The sequence below is a fragment of the Hypomesus transpacificus genome, chromosome 18 (assembly GCF_021917145.1).
Source record: "Hypomesus transpacificus isolate Combined female chromosome 18, fHypTra1, whole genome shotgun sequence".
Classification (NCBI taxonomy): Eukaryota; Metazoa; Chordata; class Actinopteri; order Osmeriformes; family Osmeridae; genus Hypomesus; species Hypomesus transpacificus.
The window spans coordinates 767,774-790,273 of NC_061077.1; the positions used below are offsets into that span (position 1 = coordinate 767,774).

A 22,500-nucleotide genomic window follows, 5' to 3' on the forward strand; every position below is an offset into this window, starting at 1 on the left:
TGTTTTTGCAGCAGCAAATTGTAGGTCTTTTCTATTCTGCCCTAAACCATTTGATCAAGATTTTAGCAATGACTTTAAATACACAAGGCCAGTTCCTTCCTTTACAGTAGCAAAAGACATACTTCTGTAAAAGTCATTTTCTTCCTAGCATCATTTTGATGTTGACAACAGGAGATTTGAGTGACAGTCTGCCCCCTGCAATCTCACTCGCAGTGAGACACACACACACAGACACACTGACACACACATGCGTGTAACCGTGCACACTCGCACCCACGCAAGCTCAGAAACACACACGCTCACACTCTCTCACACCTGCGAGCGATTAACTCTGCGAGATGCGTGTGAATGCTGGTTGATGAATGCCATCTCTGCAGGTCCACACAGCAGTCACCCTGCCAAAGCATTCTAACTCCCCCCCCCCCCCCTTCATGTCTCTCTTTATCTCTCTCTCTTTCCCTCGCTCTGTCATTCTCCCATTCTGTTTTGCTCTCTCTTTCGTTTTCCCATTGTCTGTTGTCTCTCTCTAATTATTTTTGAAGTGTGCTTAAGCGGCAGGAAAACACATTAGCAGACCAGTCACAACCCTTCATTTGTAGCATTTAGAATTCTCTACAGGATATCAAGTGATTGAATGTCCATTGTTCTGAAGAACAGTTTCCTTGGTGACTGTTTTAACAGCCTGTATTGACTTGTTTGAGCGTGTCTGCTCCAGGTGATCCGAAGGTCCAGAGCTGCTCACGTTGCGCTTTTCCCCATGTCGATGCCAGGATGAGTTTAACAAAAGAAGAAATAAATGATTAAAAAACAAAGTTCTTCAGGAATACTTGAAATCAATGATAAATACTGGAATTCCTAATTTCAGTTTTTGCAAAGAGTTTCTAACAGAGAATTAAACATTTTTTTAAAAAGAAAGAAAGATGGTCTAGTATTGTGCCACAGAGAGAGGCTCCAGTCTGTCAGGACGAAGGCTTTCTCTCTGACGGTGTGCCATCAACAGAGCGCGAGGCGAGACACGAGTGTTTAAGATTGAATTCAGCTCGTCTCTAATAGTGTACAGGGCCTCTGGGAGGCCTGCTCATTTGAGCTTTTGTGAACCAAATTAATTCATCTCTATTCTCTCCCGCTGCTCCTGAGGACCCAGCATCCTGTGTCTGACAAACAAGACGGAGGAACGGAGCGTCGCACACACACACAGACACACACAGACACACACACACACACAGACACACACACAGACACACACACACACACAGACACACACACAGACACACACACACACACAGACACACACAGACACACACAGACACACACACACACCTTCTTGTTAAAGCGTGGGTGGAGACACCTCTGTGTGGCCTGTGTGTATTCATGGTCAGGGGCGATGATTGATGGGTGTCGTCAGGCGTGTGTGTGTGTGTGTGCCCCTGGCATCATCCTGCACATGCACACCATGCCCTCCATCCCATCAGCTGGAAGCCCACCAGACCTGAGCAACGTGGACCAACCAGTCAACACACACGCTCACTCACACGCACACACACACACACACACACACACATCTATCCTTCCAGACTGAGCATAATGAAGCAGAGAAGACCCATCTGGTTCCAAATCTGTATGCATGGGTGTGTGTGTGTACATGTGTGTGTGTACGTGTGTGTGTGTACGTGTGTGTGTACGTGTGTGTGTGTGCTTAGATGGGTGTGACAGAGGTGGCAGCAGCTGGTTTGGCTAAGTGACGTCGCTGAGGAGGGTGACCGACAGTGTAGTAGGTTGACGTTTTAGAGATTTCATCTCTGTAATCACCTTTATTACTGCTGGCTCTACCCTGTCTGCCCACATACACACACATTCACACACCTGCCTTTCTTTACCCCCCCACCCCCCCCACCCCCCCGACAGAACTCACTGAACTAGTATTTGAGTTTTCAGTTCCAGCAGGGAATCTCCCCCCTCACAGTGTGGAGCGTCTCGTGGTGAGGTCTCAGTGCCTGTCCCTCTGGCCTCAGGCGCCCAAACACATGGAGTCTCACACAGGGACTCCATATTGTACACGTCACAATCGAGTTCGTTATTGTTGACATTCAGGAAATAGTCAATCATAAATGCTGACATTTAAAACCTAACATGTCTCGCATATAGCATGTAAGGAGCTTCAAGATTGCACTTCTGAGAGAGAACCTCCACCGAATAAATAATTCTCCTTTGACATGTTGTGCGTGCGTGCCATTGCGTGTGTTTTGGTTGGCGTAACAGAGAGTGTTGTGTGCACTTTCTGTGACTGCATGCTGCACTGCTAAAGGAACAGAGTTTGAAGTCGACCGTAAACCTGGTTCATATTTTATGGTCCAACCATCTCAGTGGAGGTCTATCACAGAGTCACTGCTCCAGGACCACACACACACACACACACAAACACACACACACTGCTGCACACCCTAGGCCCCACGTCCCTGTGTCGATGTGCGGAGAGAATCAGTGACACAGCGTTTTTCAGTCATGCCAGTCTGTCAGCAGCTTGGGGGCTACAGGGAGCAGACATGAGGGGGGGGGGGTTCTCACCAAAATAACAAGGGACGAGATTTTCATTTCCTCTGACGATAGAACAGCCAGCGTCTGTGACGGACTCTAATGCGTGTAATGATCCTGGTGATAGGCGCTCTCCAAACCTGGCATTAAAGAGCTTGTTATTATGTTCGGAGGTAGTCATTACAACTGACATGTGCCTTTGGAGACCACCAGAGCCTATCACTGCATCAGGGTTCGGCCCATTGGGAACGACTGAATAATGGAGAAAGGAAGGCTGGATATCTTTACGACACGATCCTTTAACCAGGGTGGTGTGTAGGATGTGTACTGTGCACTTCTACAGTAAACAAAGTCGGACACCTTTCAATGCTACGCCTGCTAACCGCAAACCGCAAATGTATCCGAAAACATGCACACATTCACATAACAGTCACGCCACAAGGAGGGAGTGTGTGAGGAATGTGTGTGTGGGGGGGGGGGGGGGGCAGTAATGTCCCCTGAGGCCTGCATCTGGTCCAATCTGGCTACCTGCTCCTTCTCATCATCACACACACACACACATACACACACACACAACAAAAACAGATCTTACTCGCCAACACACGCGCACCTGCCAGCCCAGTGGGCTGGATGTGTCGAGGGCTGGGACTGATGAAGCGAGTGCACACGAGGCCGTCACTCTGCAGACATTTTACCACAGAAATTATGTGAAATTATGCATTTTGAATAATGTTTTTTTTGTGGAGGTAAACTGAGTTTGTGAGTTAGTTAATTATAATGGAATGGATTGCCTAATTTCGTTTTTTTTTTTCCTGTGACTTAATGACAAACTCAAATGCCTTAAATTACAGTATTATAGAAGTTTTTCATCATCTACTCGATTAAGCAGGAAAAAAGTCCCAACTAATCACTAGCTGATAGCATGCTGTAACCTCTGTGAGAGTCTGCCTGTGTTATCTCTTGTGATAGCATGCTGTAACCTCTGTGAGAGTCTGCCTGTGTTATCTCTTGTGATAGCATGCTGTAACCTCTGTGAGAGTCTGCCTGTGTTATCTCTTGTGATAGCATGCTGTAACCTCTGTGAGAGTCTGCCTGTGTTATCTCTTGTGATAGCTCGCTGGGCTCTATCGGAAGGAGATTAAAATGACTGACGGGAGCTATCTGCCTTCCCTCCGCAGGTCCGTATATTCCCCTACCTGATTGGACGAGAGTCAGCCTTCGCTGAGAATCTGAAATGGATGGCTTGTGCAAATAAAGGTGGGATGCTGTAACCAAGTTTAGTTTTGATGCATTCTGAATGTGTGTGTGTGCGGGTGCATATATTTGTGTATATACTGTGTGCTAGTCTGTGTGTGTGTGTGTGTGTTTGTATGATGTTGTGCAGCTGGCTGCTGTACAGAAGGGACATGTCACTCTGCATCATATCCACAGCTAGTTGAGACCGCCTGTGTGTTGATACAGCACTTTCCATAAGTGTTTGTGTGTGTGTGTGTGTGTGTTTCAGCCGGTAGATAGAGTCCTCTTCTGACTGGTTCTATGTTTAGCTGAGAGGCTGGTGGCCCCTCTGGTCTGATTCCACATCCTCCAACAGGCTGACATAAGACAAGCGCAGGGATCACCTAGGGTGTGTGTTAGCGCCTGTCTGTTTTGTGTGTGTGTGTGAGTGCGTATGAGTGTGTCAGGATTTGGTCTGTATCACACTATTATATCATCATAATATTCCTCAGCTAACATGCTAGTTGGATCGTTTGCTTGCCTGATTACAGTTGGAGGTCAGGGTCAGTGTTTGTCAGTATTACTGGAACAGCCTCCTCGGAAGGTCTGGGGAAATCTGGTATGGCAAAATGACTGTCAAAATGTAGTGAATGCATCCAACGACGACTTTCAGGACAGACTGAACATCTGCTTCAAACTCCATATTCTTGCCAGGCTTCATTAGTTTAATAGCATTCATCATGTTGTCTTGTGTTTTTAATGGCGTCATGGCAGTGAAAGTGGTGGTGTGTTTCTGTGCACCAGGAACAAACATGCGGACAGCTTGCCTTTGCCCGGAGCGCCTTGCAGATCTACAACTCATAAGGAACAGGTGTTGACAATGCCCGGTGATTTGTAGATCAGTCAAACGTAGATCAGGACTCCCCCCCCCCCCCCAGCCACCTTGTCCTCTGGAATCCCAGGTCAGGTTGTGGAGGCCTGCGGTCTGTCAGGCTGAGGGTGCGAGGGTGCAGATGGGGGATTAACAATCCTAACGAGCGAGCGGACGGAATGATAATTCATGTCTGTGGTGCCTCTCTACCTGGAAGCTGTCCTCTCTCTCTCTCTCTCTCCTTCTCTCTCTCTCTCTCTCTCTTTTTCTTGCCTTCTCTCTCTCTCCTTTCTGATTTGGGTCTCTCTTTATCTTCAGTCTCACTTTTCGTTCTCTGTCTCTAGGATGCTACTCACAACCACTAAATGGAGAACAAATCTTTTTGACAGCTGTTGATTTGGTTTCAGCCGCTGGGCTGGAGCATTTGAGGGATTTTGATTCCTTATTACATGATGGTGGGAAAAAGACCCAGAAAGCTATGAGCAGCCTTGGTGTCTGGTAATAGGAAATTAACAGACAACTTCCTGTTCATGTGACACAGGCCTCTTTCACATTCCTTGGTCTAAGTTTTTCTCACAAATCCATTCTGGTCAACAGAAAGTACAATTCCATGTAGGATCCATCTCTCCATCCCTCTCTTCTTTCGTGACATTTACATGTAGTCATTTAGCAGACGCTCTTATCCAGAGAGACTTACAGTAAATACAGGGACATTCCCCCCCAAGGCAAGTAGGGTGAAGTGCCTTGCCCAAGGACACAACATAATTTGGCACGGCCGGGAATCGAACGGGCAACCTTCTGATTACTAGCCCGATTCCCTAACCGCTCAGCCATCTGACTCCTGACATGTCTTAAGTGGGCAACCTCTTGACATCATTCCAAGTGTTGTTCACCTCTACAGCCCCCTCCTGGGTGCCACTGGTCAGAGCTACCTCCATCCCAGTCTTAACAGACCAGTGCTGACCAACACCACGTTCAACTGGGTCACCACATCACGGCCGGAGCTGATCCAGAGTCATCTCAGCCACTGCGAATCCTAACCTCCATCCTCAGGAGTCAAAATGCTGCGCCGGTTTCAGATCAGTGTCTGGGACTCCCTGAGAGCTGCTTCTCCGTCTCTGTGAGGTCAGAGGCATGGCCGGGACGACGGCTCGCCCCAAATCTATCCCCCCGAGGCGTGATTTTCCCCTCGACTACCCAGCTGGGATGGGGGGAGTTTTCTGGTTACACGGATGGGTGCGTGGGTGCTGCTCTCTCTCTCCTCTTCCTCCCTTCTTCCTCGTCTCTTTTGCTCATCTCCCTCTCCCTCTCCCTCTCTCTCTCTCTCTCTCTCTCTCTCTCTCTCTCTCTCTGTCTCTCTCTCTATCTCTCTCTCTGTCTCTGTCTCTCTTTCTCTCTGTCTCCCTCTGTCTGTCTGTTCTAAGGACCAACCTCGATACATTGGAAACTTTGGTTTCTCTCTTTTTCCCCAATGGTCTGTCTCTCTCTGTCTGTCTCTCTGTTTCACCGTCTCTTTCTAGAAACCCAGCCCCCCTTTTCACCATCCCTTTCTCTCTTCTCTTTCTTATCTCTCGCTCCTTTCTTTCCTTCTCCCGATTCCTCTTCCTTCATCGCTAACTATCTCTCTCTCCCAATCCCTCTTCCCTGCTGAGAAGACTGAAGCAGACCACTCATCTCCCCCATGTCTACATGAGCATGAGAGCTAACTAGGACAGCGTGCCCTACGAACACCGGCCCCATCGGTTTGTCATTCTAGAGCTAGATGTACCATATCCATGTTCTCCTGTCTCCTGCGTACCGCACTGATGTCGCGCCCTGCTAATGTGACACGCACCACATCACTGTGACACGGCGACAACTCGGTCTGCCCGACTGCCTCCTCCAATCACATCTGTTGAACTGTCTGGCGCAGACGTAATAGTTCTGCTGTGACTGCCAAGATAATGGCTGAGACATGAGTGTGATGGGTTGCTGTGTAACTAGGCTTCTCGTGAACAAAAGATTGATTTGATGGGCATTTACTTACTTCCTGTTCCTGCCATTTGTCGCTCTCTGACTTCTATAGAGAGTTGGAATTATACTCCTGTCCTCTAATACCCATGTCTGTCTGTGCTGCGTCTTCTCTCTTCCTCTTTCCACCGTCCCCTCTTTCTCCCTAATCTCCATCTTTCTCTCGCGCTATTTCTCTCTCCCCTCCCTCCCACCCTTTCCTCTCTGTATCTCCTTCTCTCACCTGCCTCTGCCCCCCTTCCCTACCTCGTTCTCTCCCTCTGTCTCTCTCTCCCTATCCCCCTCCCTACCTCCTCAGGCTACTTCACCCAGATCTCCACGCTGGCGGACGTTCAGGAGAACGTGATGGAGTACCTGCACGTGCTCAGTAGGCCCAAAGTGATCGACCAGGAGCACGACACGGTGTGGACCGAGGCCTACATCGACAGCACCGTGAGTGGACACCGCTCTCCCGTCTCCCACATGGTACTGAAGCCCGCTCGCCCGCCTCCCTCATGCCACTGACGCGGGCCACCTCAGACGCCGCCGCCATACTAACTGTGTGTAGATCTGATGTATTCGATAGGTGTAAGCCACGCGGCCATGACCGTTGCTGGCACCTGTCCAGTAATTCTCAGATCAGTGAAAGCATTCGACAGGTGTGAATGGACATGGTGGTGATGTGCTTTTTTTTTAAAGGTAGGTGTCCCAGACTCTCCTGCAGGGGATTCTGGGTAAGCAACAGCTGTATGATTAGGAAGAAGGGCAAGAGGAAGTCATTGTAATTTGGCAAATCAGAAGAACACAAGATTGGGTTGAACTTAGGGCGCGTTCCTTCATTTCTGTACCAGTGTAGTGCAGCAACCAACATTTTCCTAGCTTGCCAGCTAGCTAGCAGCTGATTAGCCGTATCCTGGCCCTGAGATAAACTGGATCCCAATACCTTGTAAGAATCATGTACTGCACTTTCTGAGGTAAATGTTATTCCGTAAGTACTACATTTGGGTTTCCAAATCCACTTCCCACCCTCAGACCTATATTGTCTTTGACCTGGTTGAACGCTGGAACTAAAGGTCCATCCACCATACTGCTCACACCTGTCTGCTCCTTCCAGGTTGCTGAATTGGGGGGGTTCTACTTGGACTAGAGGGGGGTGTGGTAGCCTGTGGCAATATTTCACAGTGATATATTTGGTCTTGAATATGGTAAACATTTTTAGCGTAGCTTCTTGAGCTGCGTGTCAAATCCATCTTAACTGGTGATTTGAATGTGCATCAGCAATATGTCCATGCATGGAGGATTTCAAAAAGACCAAATGTGTTACCACGCCAGAGGAAGATTAGTTTTCAAGTGAGTCGTTGGGGATGTGTGTGTGTGTGTGAGCGTGGAGCTGTGTGTGTGACACTCCAGACGCTGGGCGCGCTAGTGAGAAAGAGCGGCCAGATGGAATCATGAAGTGAATGATCCCCGTGTGTGTGTTTGGGAGCTGTGTAGTCCGGGTGTGAAACATACTGTGGCACATCGGTGAGCTAGCCCTCAGGCTCTTACCCAGCCTGGCACCAATCACCTCCCTCTGTGCCTCCTGATATACACACACAAATATGCACTCACACACGCACACACAAAGTCTCTCACTCTCCTTCTTGTGCTTCTCTCACAAACACGCTACAAAATGCTTCCTCTCTTTCTCTGAAGCAATCATGTTTGGTTGAAAATCTTTATCAAGAGAGACATAGGAACCCTAAGCTTCTCCCTAGCCAAGTCAAGCCCCCCGTCCCCGTCCCCCATAACCCCCTCCTCAGCCCCCCCTCCCTCCATCTAACCTTTAACACCATGGACTGTCCCCTACTAACCAGGTAAAGTATACACAGCAGAATTCAGAATATAACCACCTGAGGTTTCACACCTCAGACCGTGTCCTCTCCAACTCTCCGGGCTAGCCGAGCTAGCTAGCCTAGCCGAGCTAGCCGAGCTAGCTAGCCTAGACGAGCTAGCTAGCGTAGCCGAGCTAGCTAGCCTAGCCGAACTAACTAGCCTTAGACAAGGCAGTGTGTCACAGTCTCCGTGCCAACACCCTCGTTTGTACACCCAGCAGCAGGCATGCGGACCCTCCTCCTCCAACAAACTGACCCCCTGTTCTCTTCTTCCCTTATCCTCTCAACCTCCCCTCCCTTCCACCCCCTCCACCCCTCCCTCTATAGCTCCCTCAGGCTCAAAAGGTAACAGTCTGATGAGAAGCCACCACCTTGTTGTGATGTGTTCACCTGTGTTTGCGCTGTGGTTTGGTGTGTGTGTGTGCGCGGGTGCGTGCGTGCTGGAGCTTGTTTTTTAGATGTGGGCTGCAGTCATATTCTGCTGCGACTTCACGTTTAGGAAGCGACTTTTCTCATAGCTTTGGTTGTATCACGTGTGTTGTGTCATTGTTTACTTCCTGTTTGTGTTTGTAATGTCGTTTTGCTCTCTGACACACACACACACGTAAACACACACACACTTTCTCATCAATCATTGGTCATGCTGCGTTTTATGTTGCTATGCTGATGTCTCCAAATCTGGCAGTGTTGTGTGTGAGTGTGTGTGTGTTGGTGTACGTTCTGTGGTGTGTGTGAGTGTGTGTGTGTTGGTGTACGTTCTGTGGTGTGTGTGCCTTATTACTGCAAGTGTCTGGATAATGAGAAAAAAACTGAACTGCTGCTATACACGTATTTTACAGCAGTAAAAGGAAAATACATTTGCCTTTAATAGTCCTTCTTATGATCTGTCTCATGTCTTCTCCTCATCATCTTCATAGTTCACGCTTCACAGCTCACGCTGCGCGGGCCTCCGCCAAGCAGCTCCACCATCATAACAATAACCATGGAGAGGCGGCCAGCGTTTATGAGGACACTCCTCAGCAGGCCGTCCGTAAGACCACGGCAGGCAGCCGTGTGTGAGGCGCTGCTTGTGTCTGTGGTGGAGGCGGGGGAAGGGGCTGGGGCTGAGGCCCACTGGAGGGTCCCCTGCTGGGGTGGGATGTCAGAGACGGCTGGATGCTGAGCTGGTCGTCATGGAAGAAAGCCCCTGAGGGCTAGGAGGGGGACGCGTGCGAGTGTACACACACACACGCTCTCTTACACACACACACACACACACACGCTCTCTTACACACACACACACACACACACACACGCTTTCTTACAAACACAAACACACACACACGCTCTCTTTCACACACACACACTCTTACACACACAAACACACACACACGCTCTCTTACACACTCATGCGCTCAACGGACTCATGCACGCAACGCACACGCGCTCTCGCGCACACTCATGGGTTTTCGGATGTGAAATTGTGTCGCGGTTTGTGTGTCTCCACTAGTGCCTGTACTTTGTTTTACCGTGCTGTGATTGGTGAGGGTATCTGATGGCTATCAGATTCTGTTTATGGACTGATCTGTATCTAATCTCTCCTCCCCAGCATGGTTTCCTGCGTCCTTTCCACTCGTCCTGTTTTCCTCCTCTCTTCCTTTCCCCTGCCCACAGGCTCTATCCATCATCCCACATTCCCTCCCTCTCTCCCACTCCCCCCCAGCCTCTCCTCCGCTCGTCTCCACGCTTCCTCCCGCTCCTCCGTTTGCTCCCTCCGTCCCCTCCTTCCCTGGCCGCGCTCCGCCCCCTCTCCTCTCCTCCGGCCCTCTCCCTCCATCCATCTTCCGCCGGCTCATTTGGCTTTGTTTCCCACTCTGTCGGATGAACTGACAGTGGAGAGGAGGGCTCAGGGACGCAGAGACGGAGGGGGGGGGGGGGGGGGGGTGGAGGGAGGAGTGTGTGAAGGAGAGGATGAGTGATGAGGAGATGAAGAGGAGGAGAAGTGAGAAGTGGTGGAAAGAGGGGAGTGGGCGGGAGGGAGGAGAGGGGGGGAAGAAGGGAGGGGAGAGGGTGAAGGAGAGGAAGGGTGAAGGAGAGGATGAGCGGTATAAAAAAGGAGAGAGTGAGTTTAGGGATTAAGGAAGTTCCTGGTTGAGAGAGAGGGGAGATCATGAATATGAACTGTGATTCCTGTAAGAAGGAGCATAAATATAGCAAATAGGCGTAGTAGATCTATTCAATTGATGTGCTGACCTAGGTATGACCTAGGTAGTAAAACCAGGTGAAGCTGAGTGTATTCTAGCCCAAGACTTTAGTCCTCTAAACTCAAACCCTGCCTGTTGTCAAGGACGTTAGTCCTCTAAACTCAAACCCTGCCTGTTGTCAAGGACGTTAGTCCTCTAAACTCAAACCCTGCCTGTTGTCAAGGTTATCTGCTCCTTATGTGGAGTTTTCAGGACGTGGCTTCTATGTGTTTTTATGTTATTCCCAACGGAGCTTACAGTCAGCCCTCACGGCCAAATCATCATTAAGCCTGGTCGCCAAGGGAACAAAGGTTACCACGGCCACCCGCACGCCATTCCTCACAGTAGCCCAGATTTTTTGGGGTTACCCGTGTGTGTGTGTGTGTGGTTTCTTGTCCCCAGGTGGGTTGAAAGAGAAGTGGGTGTGTCCGAGGATAATGTGTGTGTGTGTGCGTGTCAGCATTGTAAGAATCCCCGTCCCTTTTTGACCCCAGGCTCTGTCCTGCACCCAGGCTCCTCCCTCTGGCAGCAGTAGATCACATGGCAGGGGTGTCAAACAGCCCTGGTCGTCTCCTGCAGGGACACTGCTCTGTTGAAACAGTGGGATAGATCATTCAAATGTTCAGTTCTATGGGCGCATGTGAAGCCCTCTGTGACATGCTTGCGTGTAAAAAGGGCTATACAAATAAATTTGATTTGATTCAGAGATGTACATCGTTTTAACTGACTACAGCCACCAACCAGCCAGATGAGAGACTAAATAGATATTAAGCTGGCTGGTTGTTGAGGAAAAATGTATAGAAGTGTTTGTCATTTGTGCTTGAGAAGGTCAGGACTAGACTCTGTCCTGTCGTTTTTGGGTCAGGTTTAGACCTAACGACCTCAGGAAATTTGAAGGTGTGTACAGTAGCTAGCAAACAGGCATTCCAAAACTAAAGAACATTTCACCTCTTTGTTCCTCTACGTACATATGTGTGCTTGAGAGGAGGCAGAATATTCTCTAAGGCTCTGTCCATAGTGATACATGATCCTCTGGGTCCATGTTAGGAATAGGTGCTTTATTTTTAGCCCAGATCCTGTTCCTTTGTCCTGGCCTCGAATCGATCCAGTCTCCAGACTGGCTGTATATTGTTAGACAGTGGACTGTATTTATGTGTCGTTTCTCTCTCTGACGTCCAATACCGGCTCTTGTATGGCTGTTACTGTGTAAGCTCAGGTCACTCATCTCTCTTTCATCTCTCTCTCTCTCTCTCTCTCTCTCTCTCTCGCGCTTTCTCCTCTCTCCTTTTTCTCTCTCACTCGCTCTCCTCCTCCCCCCCCCCCCCCCCCTCTGTCCCTTTCCTCCTCCATCCGAAGGAAAATAAAATGGATGCTGTCATCATTTTGTCGTTATCCATTATTACTGTGGGAGGGTATTGGGGACACAATCTCTGGTGTTTCAAGGTTCATTTAGAGGGTGAAGAGTGAACATACACAACAAAAACATACTTTAGACATTACACTTGTTTCAAAGTGAAACCTTGCACAGTTTGTTTGTACCAAACAGTTGACGCGCTGTTGTCATACAATATAAACCTGAAAAACATGTAAATTCCGAATGAATGAGTTGGGTTTGGTCAGGTGGAACAGCGGGCAAATCGTTTTTTTTACGTCCAGCAATAACGTATCCATTCCAAACATAAAACAAGAGTCATAGAATCCAAACGAGCTGAGACAGTTTGCGATATGTGTGATTTTATTACACACATATATATATATGTATTATATATGTATGTATAACATATTCTATTATTGTAGCCTCCGTTGTGGTGCTATGAAGTTTACAGTGAAGTAAAGTAGCTTCAGGAGTATGACTCACGGCAGGACACAGCACTACCCGGGCTTGTATCCCTCAGCTCGTGCACATCGTGCTGAGGGATTGCTAGCATTAGCCTTCGCCAATTCCTTCACCACTACTGTAACAGAGCTAGCTGCCGTAGCTGGAAAATAAAACTGTTCCCGAACCCCGTGTGGAGAAGGGCCACAACATCATGGCCACCAACAAAACTCAGCAAAACTTGTTCTTGCTCCAGCTTTAGCTTATGGATATTCGGCAGCGTTGCCACAACGGACCGAATGTGGCTTTGCTCGCATCTTTCTCCGCCACCATTACGGAACTACAACACAAACTAGCTCACAGCATCAACGTCATCGTTCTCAGCCACTCCCTCTGTTCGCTGATTGGACAGGTAGAAAAATAACCTGAGACATCTGACTTACGTTTCGGATTGGTTTCAAGTATTCAATGAAAAAGCTAGTAGTATGAGCCAGGTTCAAGAATAGAACACAAATTATTGGGGGAGGTAGTTTTGGATATGTTGACTTTGAATCTGCCATATGGAAACGGGAGAGCTCTCAGTGAGAAGCTGCACAATCTGGGTGTAGAGATCAATAGCTACTATTTGTTAACATAACCTGTTCTGGTCAAGTCAAGTTTCTAACTTTACCGGAAGTTCTAGACCTGGCCGAAGCACGAATTAAGTGAAGAGATGTGATGGCCGGCCGCAATTTCATTTTTGCTATGCAAGTAGGCCGCAAAGTGGAAAAGGTTGGAAATTGCTGATCTATTTGGACCAGTATCAAGTTGCAGTCAGTAAGGAGATAGCATCTCCAGATAATGTAGGACGTTCTCCGAACAGATAAATATCGTAATTATTCCACCAGCAGTCTTAACCCTCACCAAACATAATGACTGCCTCTGGATGAGCTTACACCGCTAAGAGATCAAAGCCTAGCGTGATTAAACACATTTAAAGGCTGATTATGAACATGAATAAAACATATGGTTGATGGTAGGGGTGAAGTGGTGGGGGGGGTTGGGGTCGGCGACGGTTGTTTTCTGAGACAAACCCAGACTCGGCTGTAGTGTTTACGTGGGCGTAGTGTACCAGTTTAGAGTGAAGAAGTTTGCCATGTTCAAGCGATATGCCCTCCATGGCACTCATGACGTCACAATCATCTTGCGCTGCCTCAAGCCTCAGTTCTGTGTGTTCTAGATTGTTCTGTCATCAGTTCCATCCCTTTGATGTGTCTGGGTAATAGCAACCTCTCTGAAAGGGTTCCTTTGCCCCTTTCACCGACAGACCTGGGGAAGAGAGACGCTCCAATTGCATTTATATTTCTCTGTATTTCTCTCTGCCCTCCCTCCTTCTTTTTCATTCTGTCTCTCTCTCCCTCGTTCTTTCCTTCTCTTCTGCTCTCCCCTCTCCCTGTCTTTCTCATCCTTTCTTCTTTTCTCAGATGGATGACGGTCACAGGCCAGTCCTGATGACGACAGTTGCCATGCCTGTGTTCAGCACCAAGAACGAGACTGTGAGGGGATGCACACACACACGAAGGGGGGGGTCATCATGAGCTACTAAACACACACATCATCATATAAAATGTTATCTTCTTACACTGCTCTTTTGGAAACCTCTAATAACTTGTTTTGTGCCCAGCGGAACAGAGGGATCCTGCTGGGGGTTGTAGGAACAGACATCCCCGTCTCTGAACTGCTCAAGACCATCCCCAAGTACAAGGTAACGCACGTCTAGTAGTCACTGCTCCACTCCCTGTGTCTTTACGTCTGGGAACAGCAGCTCTGAATATGTAAAGAACTGTAGAAAGTCATGGCCACACAGCATGGATGTTAATGAGGTGTTGTCCCGATTTTATGAATGATATATTTTGAGGCATTTTTACGTTTTGGACAGTTTAAGTGAGGAGAGGCAGAGAGAGGGGGGGGAGACAAAGAGCCAAGGCCGGATTCAAGCCCAGTCCAGGCTGGTGAAACTTCAGCCTTCATGATGCACACACTTATCCTATAAGCTACCGAGGCGCATCAGAAGCCCTCATCTGTTATCGGTAAAACGAACACTGAACGAGTCCCTTGGCTTCATGGCAGCGGAGGTGTAGAAGTGCCCCTCTCCAGCTGTCACAGAGGCTGTTAGCCCTCTCCCCTCCTCCTCTCGCCTTCTCCTCTCCCCTCCTCCTCCCCTCTCCTCCTCCCCCCTCCCCCCTCCCCCTTCTCCCCTCCTCCTTCTGCTCCCCTGGACGCTTCTACCCCCTGTCCTCGTCACAACAGGGAGGTGACTAAGTCCCCGGTCATGCCTCCACCCCAGAGACTTCCAGGGGAGGTTTGGTCTATCACGCCTCCACCCCAGAGACTTCCAGGGGAGGTCTGGTCTATCACGCCTCCACCCCAGAGACTTCCAGGGGAGGTCTGGTCTATCATGCCTCCACCCCAGAGACTTCCAGGGGAGGTCTGGTCTATCACGCCTCCACCCCAGAGACTTCCAGGGGAGGTCTGGTCTATCACGCCTCCACCCCAGAGACTTCCAGGGGAGGTCTGGTCTATCACGCCTCCACCCCAGAGACTTTCAGGGGAGGTCTGGTCTATCACGCCTCCTCCCCAGAGACTTCCAGGGGAGGTCTGGTCTATCACGCCTCCACCCCAGAGACTTCCTGGGGAGGTCTGGTCTATCACGCCTCCTCCCCAGAGACTTCCAGGGGAGGTCTGGTCTATCACGCCTCCACCCCAGAGACTTCCTGGGGAGGTCTGGTCTATCACGCCTCCACCCCAGAGACTTCCTGGGGAGGTCTGGTCTGTCGATCGGGGCGGTCTCCGGTGGGAGACGTGACGTGTAAATGTGAGGTTTGCCGTGACGGTGTGACATTTGGAAGTGTGTGCTGTGCCTGTGGCCCCTGGCAGGGGGAGGACAGGACCTCACCTCTCTGTTTTTGTGCAAATTCAAATGAGTCGCCGTGGAAACGCAAACGTGCTCGTCGCTCGGTGGCTCAGGTGACAAAGAGCTTGATTGGATCCATCTTCGTCTGACGTGCCTTTTTGTTTTTTTTGTGCGTGTGTCTGTGCGTGGGCGAATATGTGTGGGTGGGTTGGTGTGTGCGTATGTGTGTTTTTATGTGTGTGTGTGTCTGTGTGTGAGTATGCTGTCATGCTTGTGTGTATGTGTTTCTGGCTGTGTGTGTGTGTGTTCTTGCAGCTGGGCATTCATGGCTACGCGTTCGCTATCACCAACAACGGCTACATCCTCACACACCCGGACCTCAGGCCTCTGGTGAGTACCGCCTCTCTCAGTATGAACTCAGACAGCCTGCTAACCCGCCCTGCTCTGAAAGAGGGGACTGCCCCTGCCCATGCCCCCTCGCCCTGTCATCAGCATCTACAGCTCGACTCCAGCTGTTGAACCAGACAGAAACTTTATCCAGCGGATTAGAATCAAATTGTAATTCATCGGAGTTAGAATAGACATACGCCGTTCTGGTTATGTTAAGGTGTGTGTGTGTGTGTGTGAGAGAGAGAGAGAGAGAGACATAGAGACATAGAGAGAGAGAGAGAGACAGAGACAGAGAGAGAGAGAGAGAGAGAGAGAGAGAGAGAGAGAGAGAGAGAGAGAGAGAGAGATGCTCAGTGGTATGCAGATGAGGGGACTGGGTTCCAGTTCTCCGTGGAGCTGTGAATAGACAGAGATACAGCGTCTGAATGCCAGTGATTAAACCCATTGTGCTCACTCACTCACTCACTCACTCACTCACTCACTCACTCACTCTGAGAAGGAGGGGCGGGGATTGAGGGATGAGATGGGAGAGGAAGAGACAAACAGAACGGACATAACATATGAGGATGGAAACACGTGTGTGTGTGTGTGTGTGAGAGAGAGGGAGAGAGAGGGAGAGAGAGGGAGAGAGACAGAATGAGAGCCGTGTTGGCGAGGAAGAAAAGGAGAGTTGGGATGGAAGAGAAGGGATGGAGCGAGGGATGAGAGGAGGAGGACAGACAGACAGAGTGATGGTTTAATAGCTGTCTAATTACACACAGTAATGAACACTGTTTAAACTCTAATGAGGGGTGGGAGACTGTCCTCTCAGTGACAGATGAACGGAGGGAGGGATGACACACACACACTCACACACACACTCACACACACACACACACACACACACACACACGCGCACACACACTCCCACAGTGAGACAGGCGAGCATACGAAGATACACACACGCACATGTTTTTACTTCAAACAGGCATACAACACCACCACACACACACATCCTCTGATTCATCCAGAACCTTGTCCTTGACTGTGAGGAGGGGTGTGTGTTCTCTGTCATGTATATTTAACAGCTTGTATCAAACAAAGCCCCATGTCTGGTTCAGGGAGGTGAAGAGAGCACATCCAGTCTATTTGATCAGCAATATCTAGCTATACCAAAGGCCGGCATGCTGAACAGCCTCTACTGATGGGCTGAATGATAGATGAATTTGAGATCAAGCACAGACACACACTCATCTCTCACCTGCTTGGCTTCACACAATGGTAGGATATAAGGATATAAGAATCATGGTTTGGAATCAAAGGAATCTTTTGTTGGTTTGGGGGTTGTGTCTGTAATTAAATATGTGTGTGTGTGTCCAGTACGAGGAGAGTAAGAAGCGCAGGAAGCCCAACTACAGCAGCGTGGATCTGTCCGAGGTGGAGTGGGAGGACAGGGATGACATTGTGAGACTTTGTGGTTTCAGCAAATACTTACAGACACTTGCAAATACTTAGAATTAATGCAGATGATTGATTGCTGCATGCTGTTGTAAGAATGTACATTTAGTGTACATTTGTTTCAATCTGAATGTATAATACTTGGTATTTTACATGCGGCGGTTCTGGATTAAGTGAGCTGAGGGTTGTGCTGTGTGTGTGTGTGTGTCTGTGTGTGTGTGTGTTTCTGTAGCTGCGTAACGCCATGGTGAACCGAAAGACAGGGACTTTCTCGATGGAGGTGAAGAAGACTGTGGACAAAGGGGTAAGAGAAACCAGAGCCTTTAAATCACCAGATTACCAACGTGAAAACTGTCAGCGTACACACACAGTCACACTAACACACACACGCACAAACAAATCAAGTTGCCATAGTGAGTGGTTGGTGGCAGCCAGCTCCAACACTCAGCAGGAAGCCTCTACAGAGCCAGGAGATGTCTTTACCTCTGTAGAACATCCCCTATGTCTTCACACACACACACACACACAGGCATACACACACGCACACACACAGGCATACACACACGCAGACACATGCACACACGCTGGGCTGGAATTCTAGAGGGCTATTGCAGTAGAAGTGGTGGTGTGGAGGATTGACTTCACGATTTTGTGCCACAGTTGTGTGTGTGTGTGTGTGAGCATTTTGGGGGAAGACTCCTTATCTCAGCTTAGCATATGCTGCTGAACCTGGGAGACACAGAAGCCCACTGATTCTCTTTTACCACCGCTCTGTCAGGGTGTTTTTGTGTGTGTCTGTCTGTGTGTGTGTGTGTGTGTGTGTGCGGGAGAAAGGATGTATAGCCTCCTGCGGATGTGAGTGTGTGTGTGTACAAGTGTGTGTGTGTTGGCGCATGCGTGTGTGTCTGTGTGCGTGTATTAACCCGACTTATGCTAAACCACACTCGGGGGACTCTTCAGCTGACAGTCCCCCCCCCCCCCCCCCCCCCCCCCCCCCCCCCCCCCCCCCTCAGAGAGGAGATGCCTCGAAACGTTCACCCAGCTCTGCTGCCTGTCCTCAGTAGTAGGATGTAGTATAGTCAGTATTGCGTGATATCCAGCTGGCAGGTCCAGTGGCGATGCGCGTGCTTCAGACAGTCTTGTCTCTGGGGTATTTATGTGTGTCTGACGGCTGTCGGATCTCATGTAACTTGAGCGACACTCGACTCTACACGTGTCAGTGGATAGTGAGGAAGTTAAGCTGGTCGAATGTCACACTGGTTTTACACGCCACGTTTATCTGATTCTGCCCTGAAACACAAACACCAATGTGTGTATGCACTCACACACACACACGCACTTACGCACACACACACACACACATAAACACACATTGATTGCAACGCCACTAGATGGTGCCAGATAGTAAGCTATATAGTGAAAGCCTTTTGTCCCTCCTCACACTCTGGGATGGCAAGATAAAAGACTGTGTGTGTGTGTGTTTCAGAAACGTGTGCTGGTGTTACATAATGACTACTACTACACAGACATCAAGGGGACTCCCTTCAGGTGCGTGGACCTCTGCCGCATGCAGGCTCTGTGCTGGAACTGCTCGCTGTGTTTGTGCTTCCTGCGTCTGGAAGGTGGGCACACTTTCTGTTCCGTCAGCTGCTTTTCTAACTCTGTCACTGCTGCCTCCAGCCTCGGGGTGGCGCTCACCAGAGGCCACGGCAAGTACTTCTTCAGAGGAAACGTCACTGTGGAGGAAGGTAGGAATATCTCTCTGTCACCTGTCTGTCTGTCTCTCTCTGTCTACTTGTCTGCCGCTAGTTGGTGTGCATGTCTGCCTGTCTCTCAGTCTGTCTACATATGTTTCAATTTATATTTTTGGGGTCTCTCTCCTCCCTCTCTCTTCATATCTGTCTCTTTGTCTGTTCCAATGTGTCTCCCTGCCTCCACTCTCTCCCTCACGCTCCTCTCTCCTCTCTCTTTGGTGTTGTGTTGTCCATGAAGGGGGTAGAAGCCACAATTACACAGGAAGCTATATATTGATTCAGTGGCGGTGATGCCTTGTCTTAGCTTGTGTGTTTGTGTGTGTGTGAACGTGCGGCGTGTGTGTGTGTGTGCAGGCTCTGCGTCCAGTGTCCAGGATCATGCATGTTAATATTCATGCCGTCTGAGTGTGTGTGTTTAGGAGCTTGTCTCCTGTGTGGAGCTCTCTGAGCATGCTTGGGCTCTTCCTGATCTCATCAGACCTGTCACAGCCAATCAGAACACACATTTGTCAATAAGTATGTGTGTGCGTGGGTGGGTGGGTGGGTGTGTGTGTGGTCATGTGGGGTTTTGTCTACATAGGTATGTGTATACGGGTGTGTGTACTGTATGATGTATGTGTGTGTATGTTCCAGTTTCTAGTTCATATGAAAACTAAACGTGTCTTGTGTAGGTCTGCACGACCTGGAACATCCTGATGTGGCCCTAGCAGACGAGTGGTGAGTGCGCACATTGTGTGAGTGTGAGTGTGTGTGTGTGAGTGATCTGACGACCTACGGTGCCTGTCCCTGTGTTTCAGGACCTACTGTGACACGGACGAGCACCCTGAACATCGATACCTGTCCCAGATAGAAGCCATCAAACTCTACCTCAGCAGACGAGAGACACACCTGTCCTGTGAGTCCCCCACACACACACTCACACACACACTCACACACACACTCACACACACTCACCGGGGCTCGAAATGAACGGCATCAGAGTTTGGGACGACTGTGGGACGATAGACCACAAAACCTTTTTTAAAACCTTTTGTGAAAATATTTTTCAAACCTTTAGAAAGGTTCTTTTCAAAACATTTTATCGAAAATATTTGAACAGAGTAGAGTAAAGCAGAGCAGAGTACAGTAGAGTCCACATCAAGTACTCATCAATGATGCAAATCATTATTATTATTATCGCAAATATATTTCAAACCTTTAGAAACTTTTTTCCCAAAACATTTTTCAAACCTTTAGAAACTTGTTTACTACAGCCACACCAATAATTGTGTTAGCACCACCATGAAACAAGCAAGAAAATTGTGTATTCAATTGTGTATATGTATTCACATTGAAATTCAGACATTGATTTGAGCCCCACAACTGCATGGATTACTTAAATAGTGTTTCAAATAACCTAGACCCATGTCAGACTGCAAAAACACAATGATTTACATTTTGGGACAGGTCAAATTCAGTTTAGGACGGTTCATTTTGCAATTTGGGACGGTCCTGGGACAGTGAGGAAAAAAGTTTGTTGCGAGCCCTGACACACACTCACATACACACACGCACACACACACAGATACACACACACGCACACACACTGCACAGCTGTCTGGCGGCTCCTGTCTTTTTGATCATGTGGTCCAGTTCTGGTTCTGTTGGAGCTCTTCTGTATTAGTTGGTCTGAGCAACATGTGTGTGTGTGTGTGTGTGTGTGTGTGTGTGTGTGTGTGTGTGTGTACGTGTTTCTCCAGGTGATAAAGAGCTGGTGGAGGAGGTTCTGTTTGACGCTGTGGTCACAGCCCCTCTGGAGGCCTACTGGACCAGCCTGGTGCTCAACAAGTCAGAGTACGTCCACTCTCTCTCCCCCTCCCTTCCCCTTCTCTCCTCCCTCTCTCCTCCTCCTCCTACCCTCGTCCTCCCCCTCTCTACCTTCTCTCTTCCTCTCCCTTTCTTCCTCCTGCTCTCTCCTTCTCTTCCTTTTCCTTTCTTCCTCCTCCTTCTTTTACCGTCATCCTCTTCCTCCTCCCTCTCTTCTTCCTCCTTATCCTCCTCTCTTTCTCCTCCATCTCTCTTCCTCCTTATCCTCCTCTCTTCCTCCTCCCTCTCTTCTTCCTCCTTATCCTCCTCTCTTCCTCCTCCATCTCTCTTCCTCCTTATCCTCCTCTCTTTCTCCTCCCTCTCTCTTCCTCCTTATCCTCCTCTCTTCCTCCTCCATCTCTCTTCTTCCTTATCCTCTCTTCTTCCTCCTTATCCTCCTCTCTTCCTCCTCCCTCTCTCTTCCTCCTTATCCTCCTCTCTTCCTCCTCCATCTCTCTTCTTCCTTATCCTCTCTTCTTCCTCCTTATCCTCCTCTCTTTCTCCTCCCTCTCTCTTCCTCTTTATCCTCCTCTCTTCCTCCTCCATCTCTCTTCTTCCTTATCCTCTCTTCTTCCTCCTTATCCTCCTCTCTTCCTCCTCCCTCTCTCTTCCTCCTCATCCTCCTCTCCTCTTCCTCCTCCCTCTATCTTCCTCCTCATCCTCCTCTCCTCTTCCTCCTCCCTCTCTCTTCCTCCTTATCCTCCTCTCTTCCTCCTTATCCTCCTCTCTTCCTCCTCCCTCTCTCTTCCTCCTTATCCTCCTCTCTTCCTCCTTATCCTCCTCTCTTCCTCCTCCCTCTCTCTTCCTCCTTATCCTCCTCTCTTCTTCCTCCTTATCCTCCTCTCTTTCTCCTCTCTCTCTCTTCCTCCTTATCCTCCTCTCTTTCTCCTCCCTCTCTCTTCCTTCTTATCCTCCTCTCTTCCTCCTCCATCTCTCTTCTTCCTTATCCTCTCTTCTTCTTCCTTATCCCCCTCTCTTCCTCCTCCCTCTCTCTTCCTCCTCATCCTCCTCTCCTCTTCCTCCTCCCTGTCTCTTCCTCCTCATCCTCCTCTCCTCTTCCTCCTCCCTCTCTCTTCCTCCTCCTCCTCCTCCTCCCCCAATCCCCCCTCCCTGTGTCTCCCATGTTCACGTGCTCACACTGGGCCAGTCCCAGCTTGTCCTGATGCAGTGCCTCTGCTTTAATAAGCCCCTGCTGTGTGTATGCAGGAACTCTGATAAAGGGGTGGAGATTGCCTACCTGGGCACTCGCACTGGTCTCTCCAGGATCAACCTGTTTGTCCCCCCAGACCTGCTCATCAATCAGTAAGTACATGGACCCTGTGTGTGTGTGTGTGTGTACGGTCTGGGCGCACATGCGCGTACGTGTGTGTTTACTCACTCTCTTCTTGCTTGATCTGTGTGCACGGGGGCGTGTGTGTGTTCCCGTTGGCTTCCCGTATCATCACCTCTGTTTCCTGTCTGCTTCAAGAGACTTCCTGACAGCTGAAGACAAAGAGGGGGTGTTCAACGCCGATCACTTCCCCCTGTGGTACAAGAGAGCGGCTGAACAGGTTCCGGGCACCTTCGTGTACTCCCTGCCCTTCAGCACAGGTCAGCAGCGCTCGGTTCCACAGCACACAGCTCTTCCATCACACCATTTGGCTTAGTTGAAGCCTTCCCATG

At 49.3% G+C, this 22,500-nt stretch overlaps 1 protein-coding gene across 1 annotated transcript in view; it reads left to right on the forward strand.

Moving 5' to 3' along the window:
• cacna2d3a (calcium channel, voltage-dependent, alpha 2/delta subunit 3a) overlaps positions 1–22,500 on the forward strand; it is a 54,870-nt gene that overhangs the window by 3,212 nt on the left and 29,158 nt on the right. The window contains exons 4-17 of the mRNA XM_047039280.1: positions 3,711–3,789; positions 6,927–7,060; positions 13,983–14,054; positions 14,183–14,263; positions 15,728–15,802; positions 17,162–17,245; positions 17,472–17,543; positions 18,726–18,787; positions 18,920–18,987; positions 19,665–19,710; positions 19,791–19,888; positions 20,733–20,826; positions 22,045–22,140; positions 22,307–22,428. Coding sequence (XP_046895236.1) covers positions 3,711–3,789; positions 6,927–7,060; positions 13,983–14,054; positions 14,183–14,263; positions 15,728–15,802; positions 17,162–17,245; positions 17,472–17,543; positions 18,726–18,787; positions 18,920–18,987; positions 19,665–19,710; positions 19,791–19,888; positions 20,733–20,826; positions 22,045–22,140; positions 22,307–22,428 — 1,183 coding nt within the window. The remainder of the gene's footprint in view (positions 1–3,710; positions 3,790–6,926; positions 7,061–13,982; positions 14,055–14,182; positions 14,264–15,727; positions 15,803–17,161; positions 17,246–17,471; positions 17,544–18,725; positions 18,788–18,919; positions 18,988–19,664; positions 19,711–19,790; positions 19,889–20,732; positions 20,827–22,044; positions 22,141–22,306; positions 22,429–22,500) is intronic.